At 36.3% G+C, this 21,621-nt stretch overlaps 1 protein-coding gene across 9 annotated transcripts in view; it reads right to left on the minus strand.

Annotated features, from left to right (window-relative positions):
* POSTN (periostin) overlaps positions 1 to 21,621 on the minus strand; it is a 53,494-nt gene that overhangs the window by 18,278 nt on the left and 13,595 nt on the right. For all 9 annotated transcript variants that reach the window (XM_075199015.1, XM_075199017.1, XM_075199014.1 and 6 more), the window contains exons 3-17: positions 18,675 to 18,739; positions 18,030 to 18,187; positions 17,694 to 17,858; positions 16,472 to 16,618; positions 15,648 to 15,789; positions 14,634 to 14,846; positions 12,999 to 13,133; positions 12,168 to 12,316; positions 10,946 to 11,082; positions 7,467 to 7,597; positions 7,054 to 7,184; positions 5,551 to 5,653; positions 3,918 to 3,985; positions 2,656 to 2,698; positions 994 to 1,017 (exon numbers count right to left, since the gene is read on the minus strand). In XM_075199015.1, coding sequence (XP_075055116.1) covers positions 994 to 1,017; positions 2,656 to 2,698; positions 3,918 to 3,985; positions 5,551 to 5,653; positions 7,054 to 7,184; positions 7,467 to 7,597; positions 10,946 to 11,082; positions 12,168 to 12,316; positions 12,999 to 13,133; positions 14,634 to 14,846; positions 15,648 to 15,789; positions 16,472 to 16,618; positions 17,694 to 17,858; positions 18,030 to 18,187; positions 18,675 to 18,739 — 1,811 coding nt within the window. The remainder of the gene's footprint in view (positions 1 to 993; positions 1,018 to 2,655; positions 2,699 to 3,917; positions 3,986 to 5,550; positions 5,654 to 7,053; positions 7,185 to 7,466; positions 7,598 to 10,945; positions 11,083 to 12,167; positions 12,317 to 12,998; positions 13,134 to 14,633; positions 14,847 to 15,647; positions 15,790 to 16,471; positions 16,619 to 17,693; positions 17,859 to 18,029; positions 18,188 to 18,674; positions 18,740 to 21,621) is intronic.

The raw sequence follows: 21,621 nt of genomic DNA on the forward strand, positions 1-21,621 counted from the left end.
GTTTTTGTTGTTCTCTTTCATTTCATTGGCCAAGCGACAGTGGTCGAAGTGGAATATTAAAACTGGTGGTATGGGAAATGTAAGTGAAGGGGATTGGATAGTATTACAATGAAAGCAGTAGGAGAAATCTATGGCACATGACCGTATACCAGCCCACTTCAACCACTCAAGTCCTATACACCCGGCACATATGTGTTCACGGCAACTTGTACTACTGAACATTTGGAAGGTGCATTTTAGGAAAAGATAAAACTCATATATGTTACTTGTTCTCAATTTTTAACGATTTAAAAATGCAAAGAGATATTACAAGCGTATTATATTTGATGAGTAAAAAAAAAAAAAGAATGAAACATTTTGATCATTAAACAACTTCTGCCATAATTAAGTTCTTTAATTTTGAATACATTTAAGCCTCCAGGGCTTCATCAAACCAGCAATGGTGACATATTTATTTTTTATATTAACTATACAATAAAATTACCCATTATCCAAGCTGCTACATGTAAGCAGCCCTTGGCTTTATTTTATTAATATGACCTACACATTCAGTATGTTTATGCTGCATTCTACTTGAGAATAACTTAGTTATGGTCCTATAAGTTCAGCATAGAAATGGACAAGCTATAATATTTTTATCTGCACCTTTAAAGCATTTTCCCACCAGCATGTCTATAAAGTGGTTTTCATTTGCTAGTTAACACTATGAAATCACATTACATTTAAAACGCATTGTTCTTAAAAGAGCTCTTCCCACCTATGTGTTGTACATAGAAGCCCTGTGGTTTGTTAAATGTTGCATGCTGCAGTCTGCACATAGTACACTTTTCAATTTATACAACTGAATGTAATACTATTTGACCCATCAAAAAAACACAAGTACATATGTTGAAACATGAAACGCATTGGTGTGCAGTAGAAATTAAGTAAGCATTTAAATCATAAAGTTAACCTGAATGTTGCATTGTAAGAAAAGCACATTATGTCACCTACCTTTGACGATTGTAATTGTTTTGACTGAAAAAAAAAATACTTTAAGGTTATGTTCTGATATTTAACCTTATAAAATAAACAATAATTGCATGTCAAACAGTAATGTAATCTATAAAATAAAATGAACACCAATAATAGTGCTATGATGATGGAATGGTCAGTATTACTGCTGGTCAAAAATGATGCAATCTGGTTGCTCGGTCTGATCTCCAAAATAACCAGATCTGTGATAAATTTAATCAAACATGTCGAGGTCCCAATTTCACAGACCAGGAGGGTAGACCAAGGACTGGGCATCAGTGTAAAGTGTCCTTATTGGTGCACTGTCCATTAGGTTGAACAGTTGTTTCCCATGAAATCTGTTCAAACATGCCCAAATCAGTTTAAATTTACATACGTGGGAAACTTACTGTACATCACATGCTCTGGGATATAAATAATTGTGATGAATATGTGAAAGGACAAGATTAAGGAAATATATCCAGGTACTTTATGAAAATGAAACCCATGAAAATAGATTTGTGCAAACAGACCCAAATTGGCTATTTAAGTTACTAGAGGATCTGTCAATGTGTCTCATAGTTATGGTAATTTCAATACCAGACCAACACTGTGAACACATTCGTCCAACAAGATTTAAAATAGTTTGAGCCTACAAAGGTCTCCCATGTTCTACAGTATTTCTCAGAGATACTGAATTTTATCTAGTGCGACTATTGATTTATAAGTAAGCATCTTTAATGTACACTGTGAGTTGACTTTTCTGTTAACTTTTATAGTTGCTTGTTTTATTTACCAATAATATCTTCAGACTGGGTTGCCTGCAAGTAGTGTCTAAGACAGTAATTTGTACAGTTGGACTTATCAGCCTTTGAAGTGTGAGGATAATATAAGTATGCTCCTGTTGTGCCACAGGTAAGTCTACCTGGTTTAAAGACCACCAACCACTTTTTTATGGTGAGGTATTTAGTAAAAATAAGCAACACTCTATGGGGCAAATTTGGTCCAGATATTCAATTTCTAGTAAAGTGATCACACTTGTTCACTTTTTTTTTTGTTCACACTTGTTCACTTTAATGATTTTTTAGAATTAGTTGTTGAAAATTACCTTTTAAAAGGAAATTTTAAAATTCACAAACATCTTCAGGATCACTTTCACACAGCAATTCAGTAGCTGTGAAACACTGATATTTATAGAACCTTAAAATTTATATGTAATGGTAAAATGAGAAGGATAAGTCTCAACCACTACTAATAGTCAGGACGTTAAAATATATCTATTTTCAGTATGCTTTAATAATACTGTGGTAAGGAAATGAGTAAGAGAAATACATTTGTAGGAAGCCACAGGAGTTTGGAGCGGTAGCAAAACCAAAAATGAATCATTTTATCACTTGTGGTCTAATTTGCCAAACTGCAAGAAATGATGGATGCCAAACCATGAAATTTATTTGCCAAAACAAAAATCTTTTGTCTCCATGTGGACATGTACATCAAAGTGACAAGCAGTCATGAGCATCGCATTCCACAAACACAGTCCAGTAAATTTAATCTTCAATTCAAATATACATTTTATCTGTACGTGACTCAGAAAAAAATATGTACATTTTCTTTTCCCTAATCCTATTTTTTGTTTGTTAATGAAATAAAGTTATTACTTACTGTATTTGGTGAGAGGGATTTCCTTAAATGTGGTGCTGCCACGCTGCAGAGTAAATGGAATGTATTAGAAGAGGACGAATTAAAGTACATTACTAATTTAACATATATTTCTTTAAAGTGGACCCGTTAAATACACATATAAATCTATATCTTCAATGGTAGGTGCATCTGCTTCATTTCCTAGTGAATTTGATGATCTAAATATGGGAACATCCCACAAAACTGCTGCTGTCACCGTGTGTAGCTGATAGACTGAAGCTAAGTAAATGACTTGCTCAACAAATATATTGTATATTTCAAATAAAATATATAGATTTTTATTGGTTTCTGCGTTAGGTATCTTTTGCATATTCTCATTTTAGAGATTGCAGGTTCTCTTGGCTAGCAGCTGTGGGTATTAATCACTGTTTAATCAATTATTTTGTAAAATAATGGGCAGCATGTTGGCTTAGTGGTTAGCCCTTCTGTCTCACAGTACTGCGGTCATGAGGTCGATTCCCAACCATGGCCTTATTGGTGTGGAGTTTTTATGTTCTCCCTGGATTTACATGTGTTTCCTACCGATGCTCCAGTTTCCTCCAACACGCGAAATACATGTTAGTAGGTTAATTGGGTGCTATCACATTGAGTCTTTGTCTGTGTATGTTAGGGAATTTAGACTGTAAGCTCCAATGGGGCAGGGACTGATGTGAGTGAGATCTCTGTACAGCGGAATTAGTGGCGCTATATAAATAACTGCTGATGATGATGATGATGATAGTGCCTGAGTTCTGATTTTTTTAATCCATATAACTAGCAGACTTTCACTAAAACACCTAGGCTAATTAAAGCTCTGTTTTATTGATACTACAGTTATCTCTAAAACATAACTTCAAAAATACACAAACAGCTATTTTATAATAACTAAAATAATCTCTACAGGGTCTGATTTTGCTGTATGGAAGCATCCATGATTATCAGAGTGGATGGTACTGTATGTATTGAGAGCAAAGGAACTTCTATGATAATGAAACTATAAGAAAAAAGATACAAATAAAAAAACAGAGCTCTCTTAACATTAAAACAATGGCAAGAGTTCAACATATCAAAAATTGTTGGAAGTGGGACTGATTTGTTAAAGTTCCCATAATGGATGCAAGTCTAATGAGCCCCAATATGTTAACACTATGCTGGCATGAAATATACTGTTACAGTCTAACAGATCCCAGATTGTTCACAATGTATTTATCAAATGCAAAAAATAAGGTTTAAAAATAATGTACCTTAATTGTAAAATATTTTATGATCTTATTAAGAATCAAAAACAGTTGTTCATCACCAATAGCTGCGTCTAAAAGAAAAAAAAAATACAAAGGGTTAAATGTGAACTACATTAATACTATAATAGCAAATATCACATAGCACGTGCCATAAATACACAAAAACGAGAATTTAGCTAAAGATATAATTTGTGTAATAAAGATAATAATAATAATAATAATAATGTAAAACAAGTTATAAGCAAGTGTTGTCACCTAGAGATAAAGTAAACAGGGCTAAAAAGTTCCCTATCTAACAGGCACAAGTCTTCAGGATCCAAATCTGGGGCCTGATTCATTAAGGATCTTAACTTGAGAAACTTCTTATTTCAGTCTCCTGCACAAAACCATGTTAAAATTCAAGGGGTGCACATTAGTTTTGCACATAAGTTGAATACTGTCAGTTTTTTCATGTAGCACACAAATACTTGATAGCTTATTTGTACACTGAAATCTAAAGTTGATATTTGTGTGCTACATCTAAAAATAGGCAGTATTTAACTTAGGTGCAAAACAGAATACTAATGTGCACCCCTTGCATTGTAACATGGTTTTGTCCATGATACTGAAATAAGAAGTTTCTCAAGTTAAGATCCTTAATGAATCAGGCCCCTGGTCCTAGTAATTGTTTTATGGCCAGATAATTTCCAGGAATAAGAGAATCTAAAAAGAAAAACCTTCAGTTCTTAATAATGAATTCTCCAGAATTCAGATTATAACTTGTCTAAATGTGTTGAACACTCACAGTACAAGGTGGGGGCTAGAAGACAGCTACTCTGGCAATTCACCTGCATTATGGGGACCCAGGTTAGAGCTCCCAGCACTGGGCTATTATATTATATTGTCTTGCCATCCACTGGCTAGCAGGTTGAATAGGATTCACACTCTGCTGTGTCATATAGTGCTGAGTTATGGTCCCCACCTTTAGGCTAGAGGTTAATATATAGTTCTGAACCCACCGCACTTGGCATGAAATGGATAGGCTATTATCACAGCGCAAAATGAGGGACCACCAAACACATCTACAATCAGGGCTTATTATGCTTTAGGCCCAAAGCTCAGCAAGTGACCCCAAGTGAGGAGCCCAGGTTAAGGTGGTGTCTTATTGCTTTATCCGTCTCCCACTTCTACACCGGAGGGATGCAGGAAGAGCCCCTGCACAAAGTGTTGGGCCCTACATTTCAGAGGTCTCAACAATTCAACAGAAAATAGGTCAGAAAGTTTTTATCTTACAGTCTGTAAAGCAGTTTCCCAGTGACGTCGCTTAAGAAATTAGAGGTTTACATCTAGCTTTCAATGGAATGTAATGTGATGCTGGCTCTTTGACATCAAAAAGGACTTAGCATTGCTGTTTAATTAGAGGGACCAACACATGTTAGGCTGTAGCTACATAACACAGATGCACTGATCCATCAGAAAACCGTTACTGTGGCAAAATAACAATTACACCTTCCTAATAAACACCTTCCTGTTTAAACATAAATATAACTAACGCACATCGATGATAAATGTTCCTTTAATGCTATATATATATATATATATATATCATTGTTTTGCTCCTTAACAAGTGATGAGAGCAATCTTATATCATACTCACCTGCAGGGAAGAGCAGTTTATCTACAATATGCATTACACCATTGGTTGCCATTAAATCTTTTTCCTTTGAGAGCACATCATTCACAGTGATGGAATCGTTTATCTATAGAAAACCAAAACAGGATTTAGTAATTTAGCAACAAATGTCTTTATTATGAGAAGTTAATTGGATCAGATGTACACATATGATCAAAAGCAGGCGAAAGTGTATCAAATCAAGATTTTAATTCACATTCCTTTTCTTTGTACCATAATATCTTCTATTATGTAATTTAGCTTATCATTAAGATATACCCTGCAGTAGTTAGTTGGGACATTTTAATTCAATATCAATAAAGATTGTGGGGCTGATGCAGAGAGGGACGTTCAACGCTTATCTTGTGTGAAATCGTTCTGCACATGCCCAGAAAGTGCGCGAATGCATATGCGCCCTTGCAAACTATGGCATTTATGCCTGACTGCATCTGGAGAGGTCGGTACAGGGGAGGGAAGCAGCGTTTTAACGTAGGCAGAGTACAGTTAAGGCATATTTATGCAAATGTGGCTCATGCATTCCTGCAGAAACACGCATATACGCCATACTTGCCAACATTTATTCCTCCCCTCTGGGAGATCCCTGTGGGGAGTTAAAAAGTGAGGGAGAAAGGGGGCTAGGTGTGACAAATTACACAATTTTTAGCCCTGTTACATGACCCAATGATAGAAAAATTAAATTTTCCGCAAGATAACACGATTCACCACAAAATGTGTCATGGAGGCTCCCATGGGCAAGATGCGGGAGTATGCCGTGTTCTCCCAGGAGTCCAGAAGACATACCCGGAAATCAGGCGTCACCTGGACATTTCGGCAGAGAGGACAAGTATGATATGCGCCTGTTAGGAGACGTATGATATGTACCTGTATTTTGTACATGAACTGCATCACAATATAAAAACCTCTTTATCTGTGTGCTCGTTATGGATTTAGTCATTACCTAGTTAAACTTGAAGGGTACTATATTCAGAACTTCTTTTGAATTCACTAGTAATCAAACCAATTTGAATGATAAATCTTATGATATAAGATTGCTGCATGCATTATTTTAAGCACTTTGAACACTCAAGTGTAAATAAGCTCTAAAATATTAAATAATCCATTCCAAATTAAAAAAATTGCAGTAATTATTTTATGTAACCACTGATGCCCATGGTCAAGGTCACATATTTACAATATTTTTTACACTTTCATCCAGCTGAACTTTTCGATGTGTTCAGGCAAGAACTGGCAGCAGCACTCGTTATAGGGATCAAAGATCCCAATGACAGCTGCACTTCTCTGACAAGTTTCATGATGGATGAAATTGCTGCGGGCAAGGCTCAGGACCTTAGGTAATATGCAACTTGTCACATAGTGTGTGAATGTCTATGAACTCTAAAATTGGCTGATACAAGTTACATAGCTCATAGGGTCACATTCTTGAAAGCTAATTATAAATATATAGTTAAAATAACATAGTTTACATACTGATTTAATCATGACATTGCTTCCTTGCAGAGATTTTAAAACGTTTGTTACACCAGGTTCAAATCCACCACCAATGAACACTCCTGGAGCCAGATGGTAGAGGAGGATGTTCTGAAGAGCTACTTTGTCCCCTGAAAGTACACACAAAGAAACATAAATCACAGCACAGGTTGTATAATGCTTTTGTGCTAAATATAAATCACTGTTTAAAAAAAGAAAAATGATTGAAGAGAAGTTTGTCAGAGATAGAGGCATCTGGTTGTAAGCTGAAGAAGATGGTAAGTCATAGGGAGCTTACAACCAATCAGATGCCTGCTTGCAGGTCATCCAAAACCTGCAATTGAAATTTAGCTTGGGGAAGTTTACCAAACCTTTAAAATTGTGACAAAGAAAAGAACCATAAGCAAACGTACGTTTTAGGGTCTCAATTTCAGCGCTGCTAAGTCCCTTGAAAGCATCGTTGGTAGGAAGGAAGAGGGTCCAGGCTCCAGCTTCTGAAAAAATGTCTTTCAGACCAGCATATTGGATGAGTTCTAGGAAAATGCTAATAAAAAGTGAAACATTGTATTAAATACTCAAACATTACACAGGCACATTAATATGTTATACATGCAGATGAAACAAACGGTGAATCATTGGCCACATTTCAAAACCGGAACAGCTCAACTACAACCATTGTTTGCTAGGAATACAGACAGCGTAAGTACGAGAGGATAAAGGGTGTAGAAAATAGGGTATATGTATTTAGTACAACTTGTTCCTTTCCTTACCCTGTCAGCCAGGACAAAACATATACAGCTATCTGCACAGTAGTACACAAATGTGTATTTGGGTGCTGAAAGAAAGTTGTATACAACATAGGTTGCAAAATATTATGTGCCCCAAAACAGTGACTAATTGATTATAATGGATGGTATAACCAAACCACCACCATAGTTGGCTACCCCAAGTGTTTTTATTATGTTCTAATTTATGGATTAAGGATTCTGCCTCAGAATGTTGTTGAAACTAGGAATGATTAATTAAAGGTTAAAAGAAGAAAAATAATGTAATAAATAATGTACTTAGTCATAATATTATTTTTCTCCCTCCATATCTATCATGGTGTTTATAACTATTTCACATCATTTTAAATGGGTTCCGAACATCTTTCCGACACTGTATATGTCAGCACTTAACCTGCTGACACGAAAATGGTGACATTGTGAATATCGCCAATCACACTGACAACATTGTCCACTTGTCACCCAATGCAAGTGTTGACATTTAGCCTGTCGACATTTTTGTGTCGGCAGCTTAAATGCCGACATTTACAGTGTTGGAAATTAATCTTTTGACCCTTTATCACATATAACTTTGTCTCTATTTCCGTCCCCGGACATATCATAAAACCTTTATTTTCTATATGGAAGACACATTTTTCATTGCAATCTCTGTGTAATCAACTATCCAGGGTTGCAATGAACAGCAGATTCTCACAGCAATCTTTCACTATTAAATCACACTTCTAATTCTTTTTTAAATTGATCATCTTAGTATCAATATCAGTTGGGACCTTATTAAAATGTTGTGTGTTAATGTAATCTTTTCATACATTTGACAAATTTGAGTTTGCTAATACCATTGCTAATACCCATTTATGTTTTCTATAAAAATAATCTAAATGTTGCTTAAATATATTTTACTAATAATGTTTTAAGTTTAGCTGCTTAATGTTAATTATTTTATATGCAATGCAAGCTCAGCTAACACTATATATAAATGAGAGCATTGTGGTGTACTGCAAACGTTCTGAAATGTCTAAAATACTGTTTGAGCCACAAACCAAAGACTTTCAGTAAAGTTGTGCCAAACCAAAATGAAGTAAGCTTTAGAAATGGCTTTCCAGCAATATGCCAGATGGCTCTTAAGTGGTTTATTAAACATTTCATAAACCTGCACTGCAGAAATAATTCATAAAAAAAATGCTCAATCAGCAGAACTAAATTAGATGGTTCATTTTCCAGCACATGATCTCATCTAGTTAGTCCACATCTATTGTATTACATCTTGGGGTACTTTACCAATTTTACTTTGCTGAACACTTTTTAAAGTAATTTAATGTTATTCTGAAGTCTATGAACTGGTGTCTCTTTTACAGCAAATTACAATTATAACTTTCAATACTGTAGGCTGTACTTGAGTAAGTTTAAATATACAGTAACATCTATCTGGTGAAAAGAAACGAAGAATGAATGAGCAGACCACAGGGCACAGAGAAACATATGATCCTTAAATTTGATGGAAGTCATGTTTTCAAACTACTCATTCAGGAGCTACTTGACAAATGAGCTTAAACAATTTACCAGCATTGTAACAAATTTATAACTGCTATATATATATCAAGGTACATGTACATTACAAGGGAAGTTAAATGGCAGATTGGTGCTTGCTGTTATTGTATGTATCCATTATATGTACCTAACCTAACCAAATGTATTTGTCTTTATTTAAAATCAAATCATCTACTCAGAGAAGGTGGTTTCAGAAAAATGGAAACTATTTTGATGGGCTTCAAAGATCACATTGGAAAAGATGCATCTATTGAATAGAGGACTATTGCATTGTATGCCACATAGGGGGAGATTCAATTCAGCGCGTTGTGCAGCCAGACATCAACTTGCCTATTGCGCACATTGTTGCCTATCACGATAAGGAATATCCACTTATTTCTCTGTGTTTCTCCAAAAATGAGCAGAGATTTCAGCTTGAACATCACAGTGATCTGCCTCCGTGGACTGTTCCAGGGACACATTGCGCTGAATTTAATCACCCGCATAGTGTGTGACTTGTCGGAATTATCTATGATGACCATTATATCATGAAAAGGTTATTTGTATTGAGGTGTAAACAATAATTAGCAGCACTTTCCTATCTGGATGTATATGCTTTTCTGGGTATCACCACAGTTGTCATTTTCTTAGAATAGAATTTCTTTTGCCTAAAGATCAAGTCCACAATGCAGGGAACACTACAAAAACTAGAAATGTTATTATCTCTCAGCCATTGACAGTGAAATCAAAAGTAGTAATGCCTACTCATAAATTGAAAGGAGCCTATCCAAATGAGCACAATGGAACAATTCCTAATCGTAAACTCAAATCTTTATTATATCACTAAAAGGTAGAAAATATAAATGAAAACTAGGGCAGCAGCCTGAGGTTGGCGACTCGATACATTCTACACCAGGGCATTTAGAATGCTCATATAGCAGAATGCTTCACACTACCTGGATGCAGTGTTGAGCGGCTTAAAAGAAGAAGGAAGAGAGGAGAGAGTCCAACTTCACTCTGAAATTACTCGCCACATTGCTTATTCTTCCCATTTTCTCACATGTCAGTACTTTCAAATTATTTGATTACAGAAATTTTGAATAATCCTCCAATGACTGGGATTTTCTATTGGATTCTCTTTTAATGTCTGTGTTCAATATTAAATGAATGTGCCAGTTGTAATAATAAAAAGTGTAGGGTTTGGGAGGATCGGGGGCTGTTTTTTTATTTTGTCCCGACTTTGCAAGTAAATGTTGAGTGGTATGGTAATTTAAAATTGTAATAAAACCTTAATTTTAATGCTTTTCATCATCATTTATTTATATAGCTCCACTGATTCCGCAGCGCTGTACAGAGAACTCATTCACATCAGTCCCTGCCCCATTGGGGGGGGAAGAGAGAGAGAGAGAGAGAGAGAGAGAGGGAGAGAGAGGGGGAGAGAGAGAGGGGGAGAGAGAGAGAGAGAGACTAGGGTCAATTTTGATATGTTTTTGGAGTGTGGGAGGAAACTGGAGCACCCGGAGGAAATCCACGCAAACACAGGGAGAACATAATAATTATAAAAGAGTTATGGTTTTTACCTGAAACGCCTGTCTTGGCTTAAGATATCGAAGAATGACTTTTCAGCAGGTTTGATGATCTCTCTGAAAGAGTGAATGGCGCCGTTCCTGCCTTCCTTGCTTCCACGAAGCATACAGGAGTTTTCAATGCACACAGCCTAATATTGATATTAACAGCCGTAGTCAGAACTTAAGAAGTCTTCTGTAACAACATTTTATAGCGTACAACCTGTGCAGACGTCAATTATTTGGCAAGCTTTAATTTGTTCCCAATAGTAAGACCTCAACAAAGCGGCTCAGGTTTATCTTCTGAGTTGTATAAGGCAGGAATAAAAATAAACAAGACATTTCAAAAAGACCATTATAGTTTTAGTTCCAAAACAATGGGCAGGATTTTAGGGAAACATTGAGCAGTTTCTGATTATCCTTAACAAATGACCAAATGATAATTTCATTCATTATGGTATTTACTTTTGTAATGTTTTACTGGAAATTTTTTTGCTGTACTATAGTCAGATGTTAATTTTATGGTCTCAGCAATTGTTCAGTATTATGTACAGTTGTCACTATGGGGTCTAGTTAACAAAATGACGGCGTAAACGGCAGCAAAAGACTCTTTCGACACTTTGTCTTATTTAACAAAGAGTTTACGCTGCAGAAATCAGAGATTTCTCCAACATTAACCTAATTATCGACACCTCTATGGGGACAGCAGTATTAGGCAATTTATCTTTGCTTTTCACAGCAAAGTAATGCCATCTCAGGATGGCATTACTCTTTTTTTTTCAGTGTGATCAAGTTGAAGATTCACTGGCCTCTTTGTATCCCTCCCAGAGGAAAGCGCTATGCCAATGCACATGGCACTTTCTCCATTTGCCGGCAGCGGTGAACAGAAAAACATTATTGTGGAGGAGGGGGGGGGGGGGGGGGGTCTGCATTATGTATCACTGTGATTTGCAGCAACACAAAATGATTGTTACCACTGTTGAATAATAAATAGACTCCTTTATGTTTTTATCTCTGTAAAAACATTTTTTTCAACAGTTTTGAAGTGGCAGAGTGGGCAAAAGATGCCATAACTACCATAATCACCGGATACATGAATTCAGTGGAGCCCATCTACCCTGTGCCAAGATCATGTGCTGTGTTAGGTATAGTAATCAATGACACACTGCTCTTTATCACTATGTACTGTGCTGTGAGATATTATTTACTGTAATATTAATAAAAAAAACATACTTACAGTGCGGTACACAAATACTCTGACAGTCTTTCCACCAAGAGTTTCTAGTGTTTGTCCATTATAAAGTCCACTAAGGACAAATTTTTGCTTGATAATATGATTCTGCAGAATCATTTTAAGGACACGTTGGTCCATTGACAAAACATCAGCTGGGAAGGTAAAAGAAATTGGAAAATGTCATAATAGAATACAATGTATGCCTAATGGTTTATGCAAGTGATCCGAGTACAGTAAATCAGGGGCGTAATAAAATTGTTGTTTCTTTGGCGGTCAGAGCCAAAATTACACGATTCCCTGAGAGTCGCGTTATTTTCGCACACATTATAGGCAGAATGCGATGAGACCTACCTGCTCTCCTGGGAGTCCCGGAGACTCCCGAGTTCCGAGTAGGTCTCCCAGACTCCCAGGATCTCATTCCTGGAGAGTGGCCAAGAATTTTCTTCGTATTTTTTATTTTCTCCATTTTTTCTGTTTTAAACTAAACCTGGACCCACCCTTCCCATTAAGCAACAATTTTTGTAAAACAAAAAATAGTCATGTTTACAGTTAACTTTGAAAATTGGAAATGGATCATTAATTAATGTTCACAACGTTATGCAGTGACCATATTTGTAAAGGAGGACAGCAGGCTGGATACAGAATTCTCCCCTTCCACCAACAAAACTACAATGTAAGCTGATTTAAAGCAGTAACAAAAATATACTTTTGAGACACTAAACATAATTGAATTAATTCTGAGAGATATATTTTCTTAACTAAGTCATAGGGGTATACAATATTTACTAATTCTTATATTACTAATAGATACATATACACATATACATAACTTACAAGAGAAAGCGTCATTTAATGGTGCCAGGAGAGTGTATTCCGCCTCTGGTCTCAATGAAGCTGCTAGACCCATTTGTGCCACAAGGTCAGTGAAAGCGGTCTGTTGGCTTCCTGTAAGCTCCAGAACTTGCTTTGCTGAAATAAAGGCAAGAAGAATGATTACCTACTAATTCTAAAGTCTCATTGATTGATTAGTCAAAGCGTTTCACTTTCATCACTGTGTAAATATATCCCAATTTAATAAATGATGTATATAAAGCTAAACACCACATTATCTCAGCATATAAAAATACATTATCAATGATTATTTTGTTTCAAATGAGTGGGGGAAGCTATGCTGCAATATAACAAATATATACACGCTCATTTGCAATGCAAAAAAAAATGTGAAAGAAGCATTAAGAGACTGACACTTTACTAAAGATCTTACAATTCTGTTGCGTAAATGAAAATACAAAGTGTAAACTGTTCTTTACATATCACGTTGAATAATTACAATTTCTGTATGTTGTTTGCTAAATAGTGATTTATTACAGAAAACACACCACCAGGTCCACTGTTATCGACGACCCTGAGTGTTAGAGACATGGGCAGAGTTTATATAAGTTTCTTAACTAGAGGAAGTTTGAGGTGGTTATGGAGTTTTTACAAGTGTAATACACCTTAAGTGAGACACAATGCAGTGTATAGATAAACTGAATCAACACCTGGCAGAAGCACAGTCACTATACAAATGCAACAGGCTTTACTGCTGCATTCAGCCAACCAAGTCTACTAATTACCACCAATTAGATAGACCATTATTCCATTTTTATTCTATTGAAGTGAATAAGTGTAAGGCTGGGTATACACTATAGAAATTTTCTCCCGATGTGTTATCTATAACGATTATACCAACGACTGATTAAAAAAAAAAGTCCCGATCAGCATTCTGATTCATGTGTACCAGGGGCTGGCTGGGCTGGGGGCCAGGGGGGCATATGCTCCCCGGGCAAGTCCCATAGTGGGCCACCTTGGGCTGGGTCACTGGCTGCATGTATTTATTTTCCTTTAAAATGTTCCTAATAGGCTGCTAAGCCGAATCTCGCCCCCTGGGCTAAAGTTTGCCAGCCCTCTCCTGATGTGTACACACTATACACGTTTTACCGTCAGATCTGTGCTCTTCATCTGTCATACCCATAGGCTGAATAGATTGTGACACTCTAAACTCTATGGACATCCTGATTGTAAGTACATGCACATTGCAGGATTGGAACAACATTGTTCCATTGCTAAACGAGATTTTTAGTTCCATTAAAAAATTTAATTAAATGATACGATGAGCTTTGGAAGAACAATCACTCATTGTTGCAGTGGACACACTAATGCAATATCGGGCAGAACACTTGTTCATCGAGTGATTGGCCTCGAAAATCGTCTGAGACCCCTGTAGTGTGTACCCAGCCTAACTGTGACATGTGCCACGTAATATGCACTAAAATTTACTCCATCTGTATGTAGTGGCATATAAGTGTCCTATGGGAACCTTCAAAATAAAATTATTGTATACAAAGAATTTTTATAAACTAACTAAATTAAGTTGTAATATCAAATCATTTGGTCACCTCCATAGTACACTAATAATTTGTTACTCACCAGAATCAGGGATAAGAACCTCATCAATCAAGTGAATAACACCATTGCTGGTGACAATATCTTTCCTGTTCACCAGCTTCTGGCCATTCACTGTCAAGCTGTCACCATCACACCCAATCTGAAGTGGACTTCCTTCCAGGGTATCGAAAATACTCCCACCCAATATGGCTTCAGAACACTGGACAGAGTCCAGAACGTGGAAGTTAACGAGAGCTAAAAGAAGATTCATATGCATAACTGATTATTATCGGTTTATATCATATCATAAAAATAATTAAATAATGTCCATCTCTAGTAGCTATCCAGCACATGTCCATAGTTCTTAAGAAATAGTTGTTTTAATTCTATGTGTAATTAATTTAATGTTGGAGTTATATGGTGTAGTAAATTTGAGGGGGGAAAAAGAGAAATTAAAAAGTACATAATTTCATCTAGTGGCTATGCAATTTATATTGACATGAACTGAACAAATACAATATCATTCATTTAGCAAAAACAAATATGCTTTATTGGCCTACATAATTTACCAGACATCATCATCATTATTTATTTATATAGCGCCACTAATTCCGCAGCGCTGTACAGAGAACTCATTCACATCAGTCCCTGTCCCATTGGAGCTTACAGTCTAAATTCCCTAATATAGACACACACTCACAGATAGGGAGACAGACAGAGAGGGAGAGACTAGGGTCAATTTTGCTAGGAGCCAATTAACCTACCAGTATGTTTTTGGAGTGTGGGAGGAAACCGGAGCACCCGGAGGAAACCCACGAAAACACAGGGAGAACATACAAACTCCACACAGGTAAGGCCAAGGTTGGGAATCGAACTCATGACCCCAGTGCTGTGAGGCAGAAGTGCTAACCCCTAGGCCACTATTTTATTGTAGCCTTTGGTTAAAATATATCATTTAGCTTGGTGAAGATAAATGACATATAACTTGTTCACCAAGTCATGATCCTGTAGCTTCTATGTTTGTGACATGTATAAATAACTCAGCTATAAACATACCCTCAGCAGCCTTTTTGTCAGACATGATCCTCTCAAGAACCCCTGGTGGAAGTTTCTCAAAAGCCTCATCAGTTGGAGCAAACAAAGTATAATGTCCTGGTTTTTCAAGTTTTTCCAAAACATTTGAAGCAATAGCAGCTGCCTAAAAAGCACATAAAAGAACATATTTTCTCATGTAACATTTCCTGTGCTTCTGTAGTTTGCAATAACATTTCTGCATAATATTTATTTATAACCATTTAAAATGAATGATATATGTGCAATTGATTCATGTCTGTCATTAGGGATCTCCAACTTTTTAATGGCAGGAATGTACATAAAGACAAAGTGCCTAATTTAGCGTAAATTCCAGTTGTAGGTGCAATTTTGCACCTTGGGAAATCATGTTGTGTTGCGGTGGGGGCAGATTTAGTTGGTAAGTATGTGTGTACTACATACAAATACTAGCAGCATTTTCCATGCATGCAACAAAAAAAGTCGCATTTATAAAGGGACTTGTGCAGGTGCAAATTTGCACCCCTGTGTAGACTTTCTCCCATACCTAAATGAGGCCCAAAATCTACTTTCCAGATGGCACCCTTGTTATTTTAAACCCAATGCCCAGCACTCTAATAGGCAGCAATGCTAATTACAGTCCCACAGTGCCACACGACATAGTCAGTAATAGCATGACTTATTATTATTATTATTATTATTATTATTATTATTATTATTATTATTATTATTATTAAGTTGTGCTATCCTGTGTTGTTGTTGTTGCACCCTGTGACCTTTTGAGAGAGAAACTTCTCCAGAACATTCCTTCTTTGCATTTAGAAACTTACTCGAAAAGATGATAGTTCATCTTCGGAGTCAATGAAGTCCCCAATGGTGTTTCCAGCAGCGGTCACAACACGATCAATCACATGAACAACACCATTGGTGGCGATCTGGTTACCATGGATAACTCTTGCACAGTTAACTGTGACAATCTGTAATAAAACATTGATTGCTTGAAATCTGAGAATAGACTACAATTCTTGTAAGTATTGTAACATTGCACACCTACATATATTAGCATAATTCCCTTTAAAAAAAAAAAAAAAAATAGATATGCCCCATTAAATAATTCACTTGATGTGACAGAAATAGTTACTTGGTGCATTATAATGAGTACGTTGAATTAATAGGACTCATAAAAGGAAAATCACAATATCCTAAAAGTGCAGGGTTGGTTACACAACTGTGTTAGAATCCATAGATTCCTGTATCTGCAAAGACACCTATTAGGTCCATAATGAAGATAGCAAGCATTCAAGCTGTCATTGTTATATTCAAACAATAGAACTAGGAGTATTGTTGGACACATGTTAACTGGTATCCTTATAATGTTCCTCTCACATTCCAAAGAATCTTTTACTCCAATGCCTTGTCCTCAATTACCTCCAAAAGATTGTGAGGATTTTTTTAATCATACACAGATGAGCAAATCTATTTGAAAATTTTGAAAGTAATTTTCCCACCTGTTCTCTCAGACAGAGATGCACAAAGCATGAGCTTTTGTAGGTACTTGACTACTGGAATTGGGAAACACTACTGTACACTGTCTTTAGCTCAGACCTTACCCTTTCCACAGATCTGAATCCTTCAACCTTGTCTTTATCGTAGTCCATACTTTTACATCATGTTCACTATTACTGTTCTCTATAAGATAAGTGAACTGGAAATTATAGTTAAAGGGACTGCATTTAAGGAAAATCTATTGTGCATGGTCTCCTTTAATCTTCTGTTATAATTTGATAATTTCAGTCTCAACTCTTATTTATAGCGGTCTGCACCAATACTCCCTGTCTCAGATGACACAGCTGTGCTATATAATGGGCATCCGACGCTATCCTACTCAAGGCATGATTCATACGGACAGGTCTGATTTGACTTGGGAAGTCTACATCCTGTTTCTCTTCATGTCTCTGTATGTGGTGCACAGCCCACATTCCACACTCCGTGCTTGGCTGTCAACCGAGTTACAGGACATGAAGATGTCACTAAATAAAGCGAAGAACTTACCCCATTGGCATAGTGGTTAATCAGGAGAGGTTGGTCATTGAACATAGATGTTAGGGTCAGTCCATTTTTAAGATCTTTGGTCAGCATTCTCTTATTAAGCATGTGGTAATGGAGAGCATTCAGCAGCTCAATATTCACATTGCTAAGCAGTGATTGACGGACATCCTAAAAACAGAAAAGCAAAAATATTTGCAATATTTGCAATGATATTATTATTATAATTATTATTATTATTATTATTATTATAACACACATATACATGTTATGGAATGAAACATTGAAAACATCTTATCATGTAGGAATAAAACAGAATTATAATCAAATGAATGTTCTTACAGCATCTAGTAAGTCCCATGCATCATTGCTGGGTGCGAAGAAAGTAAAGGACCCAACTCCTTCAATTTCCTTCCTCAGCTCTGACCTATCAGAGTAATCTTGTGTTGATGTGGCTCCCACAATTCCAAGAGTGCCATAGACATTGTCAATAGGAGCAACTGGTGAGACAAGGGAGAGAAGGGAAAGAGCAAATTAAGAGATTACCCTCTTTTGATTAATAAAGGATGGATGAACATTTTCAAAAACATTTAGGCTTTATAAAATGAATCAATAATAAGCCAGGAGTGTATTTATCGCTAGTCCTCATTGCACGCCCTAAGCCAATTGTCATTCATGGTTAAGTCACATAGAGTTCATTTCTATCACGGTCTGGTTCATCTTGAGCATTCGCCACTATTGCAATTCTTACAGTATATCCTTAGTAACCTGATACAAGTGTCTAAATTGTCACCCATTGTGCGGAATCTCCCATTGAAGTAACTTAATTTAAATGTATTATTGCAGTGATTCACATTGCTCCCCCAAGCGATAGAACCATTGGGGCCCCTATATTCTGGACTCAAGACATTCCAGAGTATTACAGTATATAACATTTAGCAAGGCTGAGGATTTAAATTAATTCCATCCTACAAATAGCTTTCATACCTGCAGGACATCCTTTTTGATTATTCAATTTCATGTAACCAGGGCAGCATTCATAGAGAACGGTCCTGTTTAGAAAACCAAAAAAATAAAATTTAGACAAGTAAAGTTAGGGCGAGAGTAAACCATTGACAACAATAGCAGTGTCACCTAATAATCATTAAGATGGTAACACTTATGTTTGGTAATGTAAATAGTGAGTTTTATGCAATGCACTGCCTTATTTCATGGTGGTGTCAAACCAGTGCTTTTGGACGCCAAGTCTTCCAGTTAACAAATACAAAAAAGAAATGCTCATGAGTTTTCGTAAGCTCCTGTTTTGATTATTTTGCTCCGTCATGTAAATGTTTTAGCTGTTACAATTCCACAGACAGCGTCTACATTGCTTTCACAGCTGAGATGTATTGCATAATGCTCGTACAACGGAAACAGTGTTTCCTATTCAATGCATGTATCACTAGGAGAGTTTTTTTATTTTAAAACATGATGTTCAAAATCTCTGAAACTGGCCTCAATCAGCAAAAAGAACCTTTAAATCTCCAAAATCATAGTCTTAATTATGCACACTTCAAACAGACCTTAGCTGAAAGCTTGCTAGTGTTTTAGATCTGACTGCAGTACATTATACCACTCTACATTGTAATGAAAAATTCTACAGCTTAAGAATGAAAACAAGGTAATGTACAACTTTTATGGCAGCACAAGTGTGTTTCCTTTTCTGTGACATCATGTTTCTCCCCTTGTACTTCTCCAATGGGCTTTGTGAGGGGCAGATGAGGCCATTGAAAAGGAATTAAATGCCAGGCCCAATGAAAATGTTAATAGAAAGTATTTGAGCCCTTGATATTTGAAGAGGTAGAGATTGGGAACATTGAAGGTGTTTCCGATTCTGCAGCAAAACAACATTGTACTATTCTTGTGTTTATTAGAGTACTAAATTCTTATTTAAGGAAGACCTTATGGGACCATCTGCACCTGCAATGACTAATTTATTTAGCAATCTTGTTATAATGACACTAGAACAATAAGTCAAGCCTATATGGCAAATGACCAACCTAATATTTTTCTAGCTAAAATTTACTGTAGGAACATGTTCATATGGTATAGACACTACTTATAAACTTGTATGCAGGAGTGAAATTACAGATTCTAAAGACATTATATAATGTAATTGAACATTCTGAGGATATGAAATTATTGTACAACTAAACGGTCTCTATTCTGGACTGCACATTGTACAATATGGCTAAAACCTAATTATAAAGTACAGTTATTAACAAACACAACACACTATAAATAAAAAAAGCTTCAAAATGTTTTAAGCTCCCAAATCACCCTAAATCGGACTCATTTTGAATATTAAATAGTCATTTTAATCATCTGTATTTATCAATAGTACACAGAACAGCATAGAGCTCTGACATCTATCCATAGACTTCAATAATCTCAATGTGAGAGTTCATCTCTCCTTTACTTGCATTTTAAAAGCCAAAAGGATGAATGGAATTAAATGATAAGTTTGTGCACATTTTATATTGGCATTGTTAATGGTAAAATAAGCCTTTGGGCCCTTTTCTCAAATTACAACCGCTAGTTATCTATAGTGATCAGCAGTACTACACAGCTTTCACTACTAGTGGACACTTTGCGTGTTGCAAAAAAAAACCTCTCAAACCTCACGTTCTACATTATCACCACCAACACAGTCATCCTCGTCATCATTATCATCATGAACATTGGATGCTAATTCAAATACATTTACTAAATTTGGATGTGAAATGCACTCAGGCTTGCATAAATCAGAAAATCTATCACTGTTTATTGTTCTGTAAATTGACTATTTATTATGTACATCTCACAATAGCTTAAGCATTGTTGCTGCCTTGGTCAGCACAAAAAGTATAGATATCCTTTCAAACTTCAAAGCATTGTTAGTATATTATCACTGTCAAGAAGAGTCAGTGCGAATCTCTGACAGTATAGAAATGTTATTACAAATGTTGAAAGTTGTACTAATTTGCCATAACATGATCTGATATGTGGTCTTTCAGCTAAATGGAAATGTACCCTGGCTATACTTGAACAAAGATAAGCAGTCAATGACTATGTAATTAATGCAAAATAAAAAATTAATTGGAAATGTTTTATTACACCTAAGTCAATGGCACATGGTGGACGGCTAAATCTCTAAGATAAAGCACTAAATTGTACATCTATCGTTAAACAGTAAATGTGCTCAAGGTGAATGATGATGATGACGGACAGATTAGGGGGCATGTTTAACAAATAGTGATGGTGCACTGTCGTGCACTTACTGTACAATCCATGTCCCTCTGTGTCCCCCGCATATTTATTAAAGGTGCATCGCAGCAGATATCGTGGATATCTGCTGCTTTGCATTCTGCTTCGTTTTTGGGAGCAGTCACCATTCAATAGTATCGTGACTGCTCCCTCTCGCAATCTAACAAGTTCCGAAAAATAGTTTTTTCGGAAACTTGTCATGAAGCTGGCGTACATTATCATAAATGAAAAATCTCAGTACTGTCAGCTCTGCTCCAAAGAACAGAGCTGAACAGCGCATGTGTGGAGGGATCACATGATCCCTCCCTGTCACTCACCGCTCACTCTCTGCAACTATAGTTGCAGAGACAGAGCGAGATGTTTGTGCACATGCGCAATTGCTGAAAGAAGAGAAGTGAAGAGGACGAGGAGGTGATCCAGGGACAGCGCGTTCCGAAGAGGCGGGGTAAGTATGGATTTTTTTTATCACAGAAACAGCAGTTTATCGGAAATGCTGTTTCTGTGCTGGGTTGTACATAAATTTGAGAAATAGTTCAATCCTTATCATTGCGATAAGGATTGAAAACTATTTTTCACTTTAAGTGAACATTGATAAATGTGCCCCATGGTTTGATGGCAGGCAGTGGAAAAATGAATGTTGGTGATTTGT

The sequence above is a fragment of the Mixophyes fleayi genome, chromosome 2 (genome assembly GCF_038048845.1).
Source record: "Mixophyes fleayi isolate aMixFle1 chromosome 2, aMixFle1.hap1, whole genome shotgun sequence".
Taxonomy (NCBI): Eukaryota; Metazoa; Chordata; class Amphibia; order Anura; family Limnodynastidae; genus Mixophyes; species Mixophyes fleayi.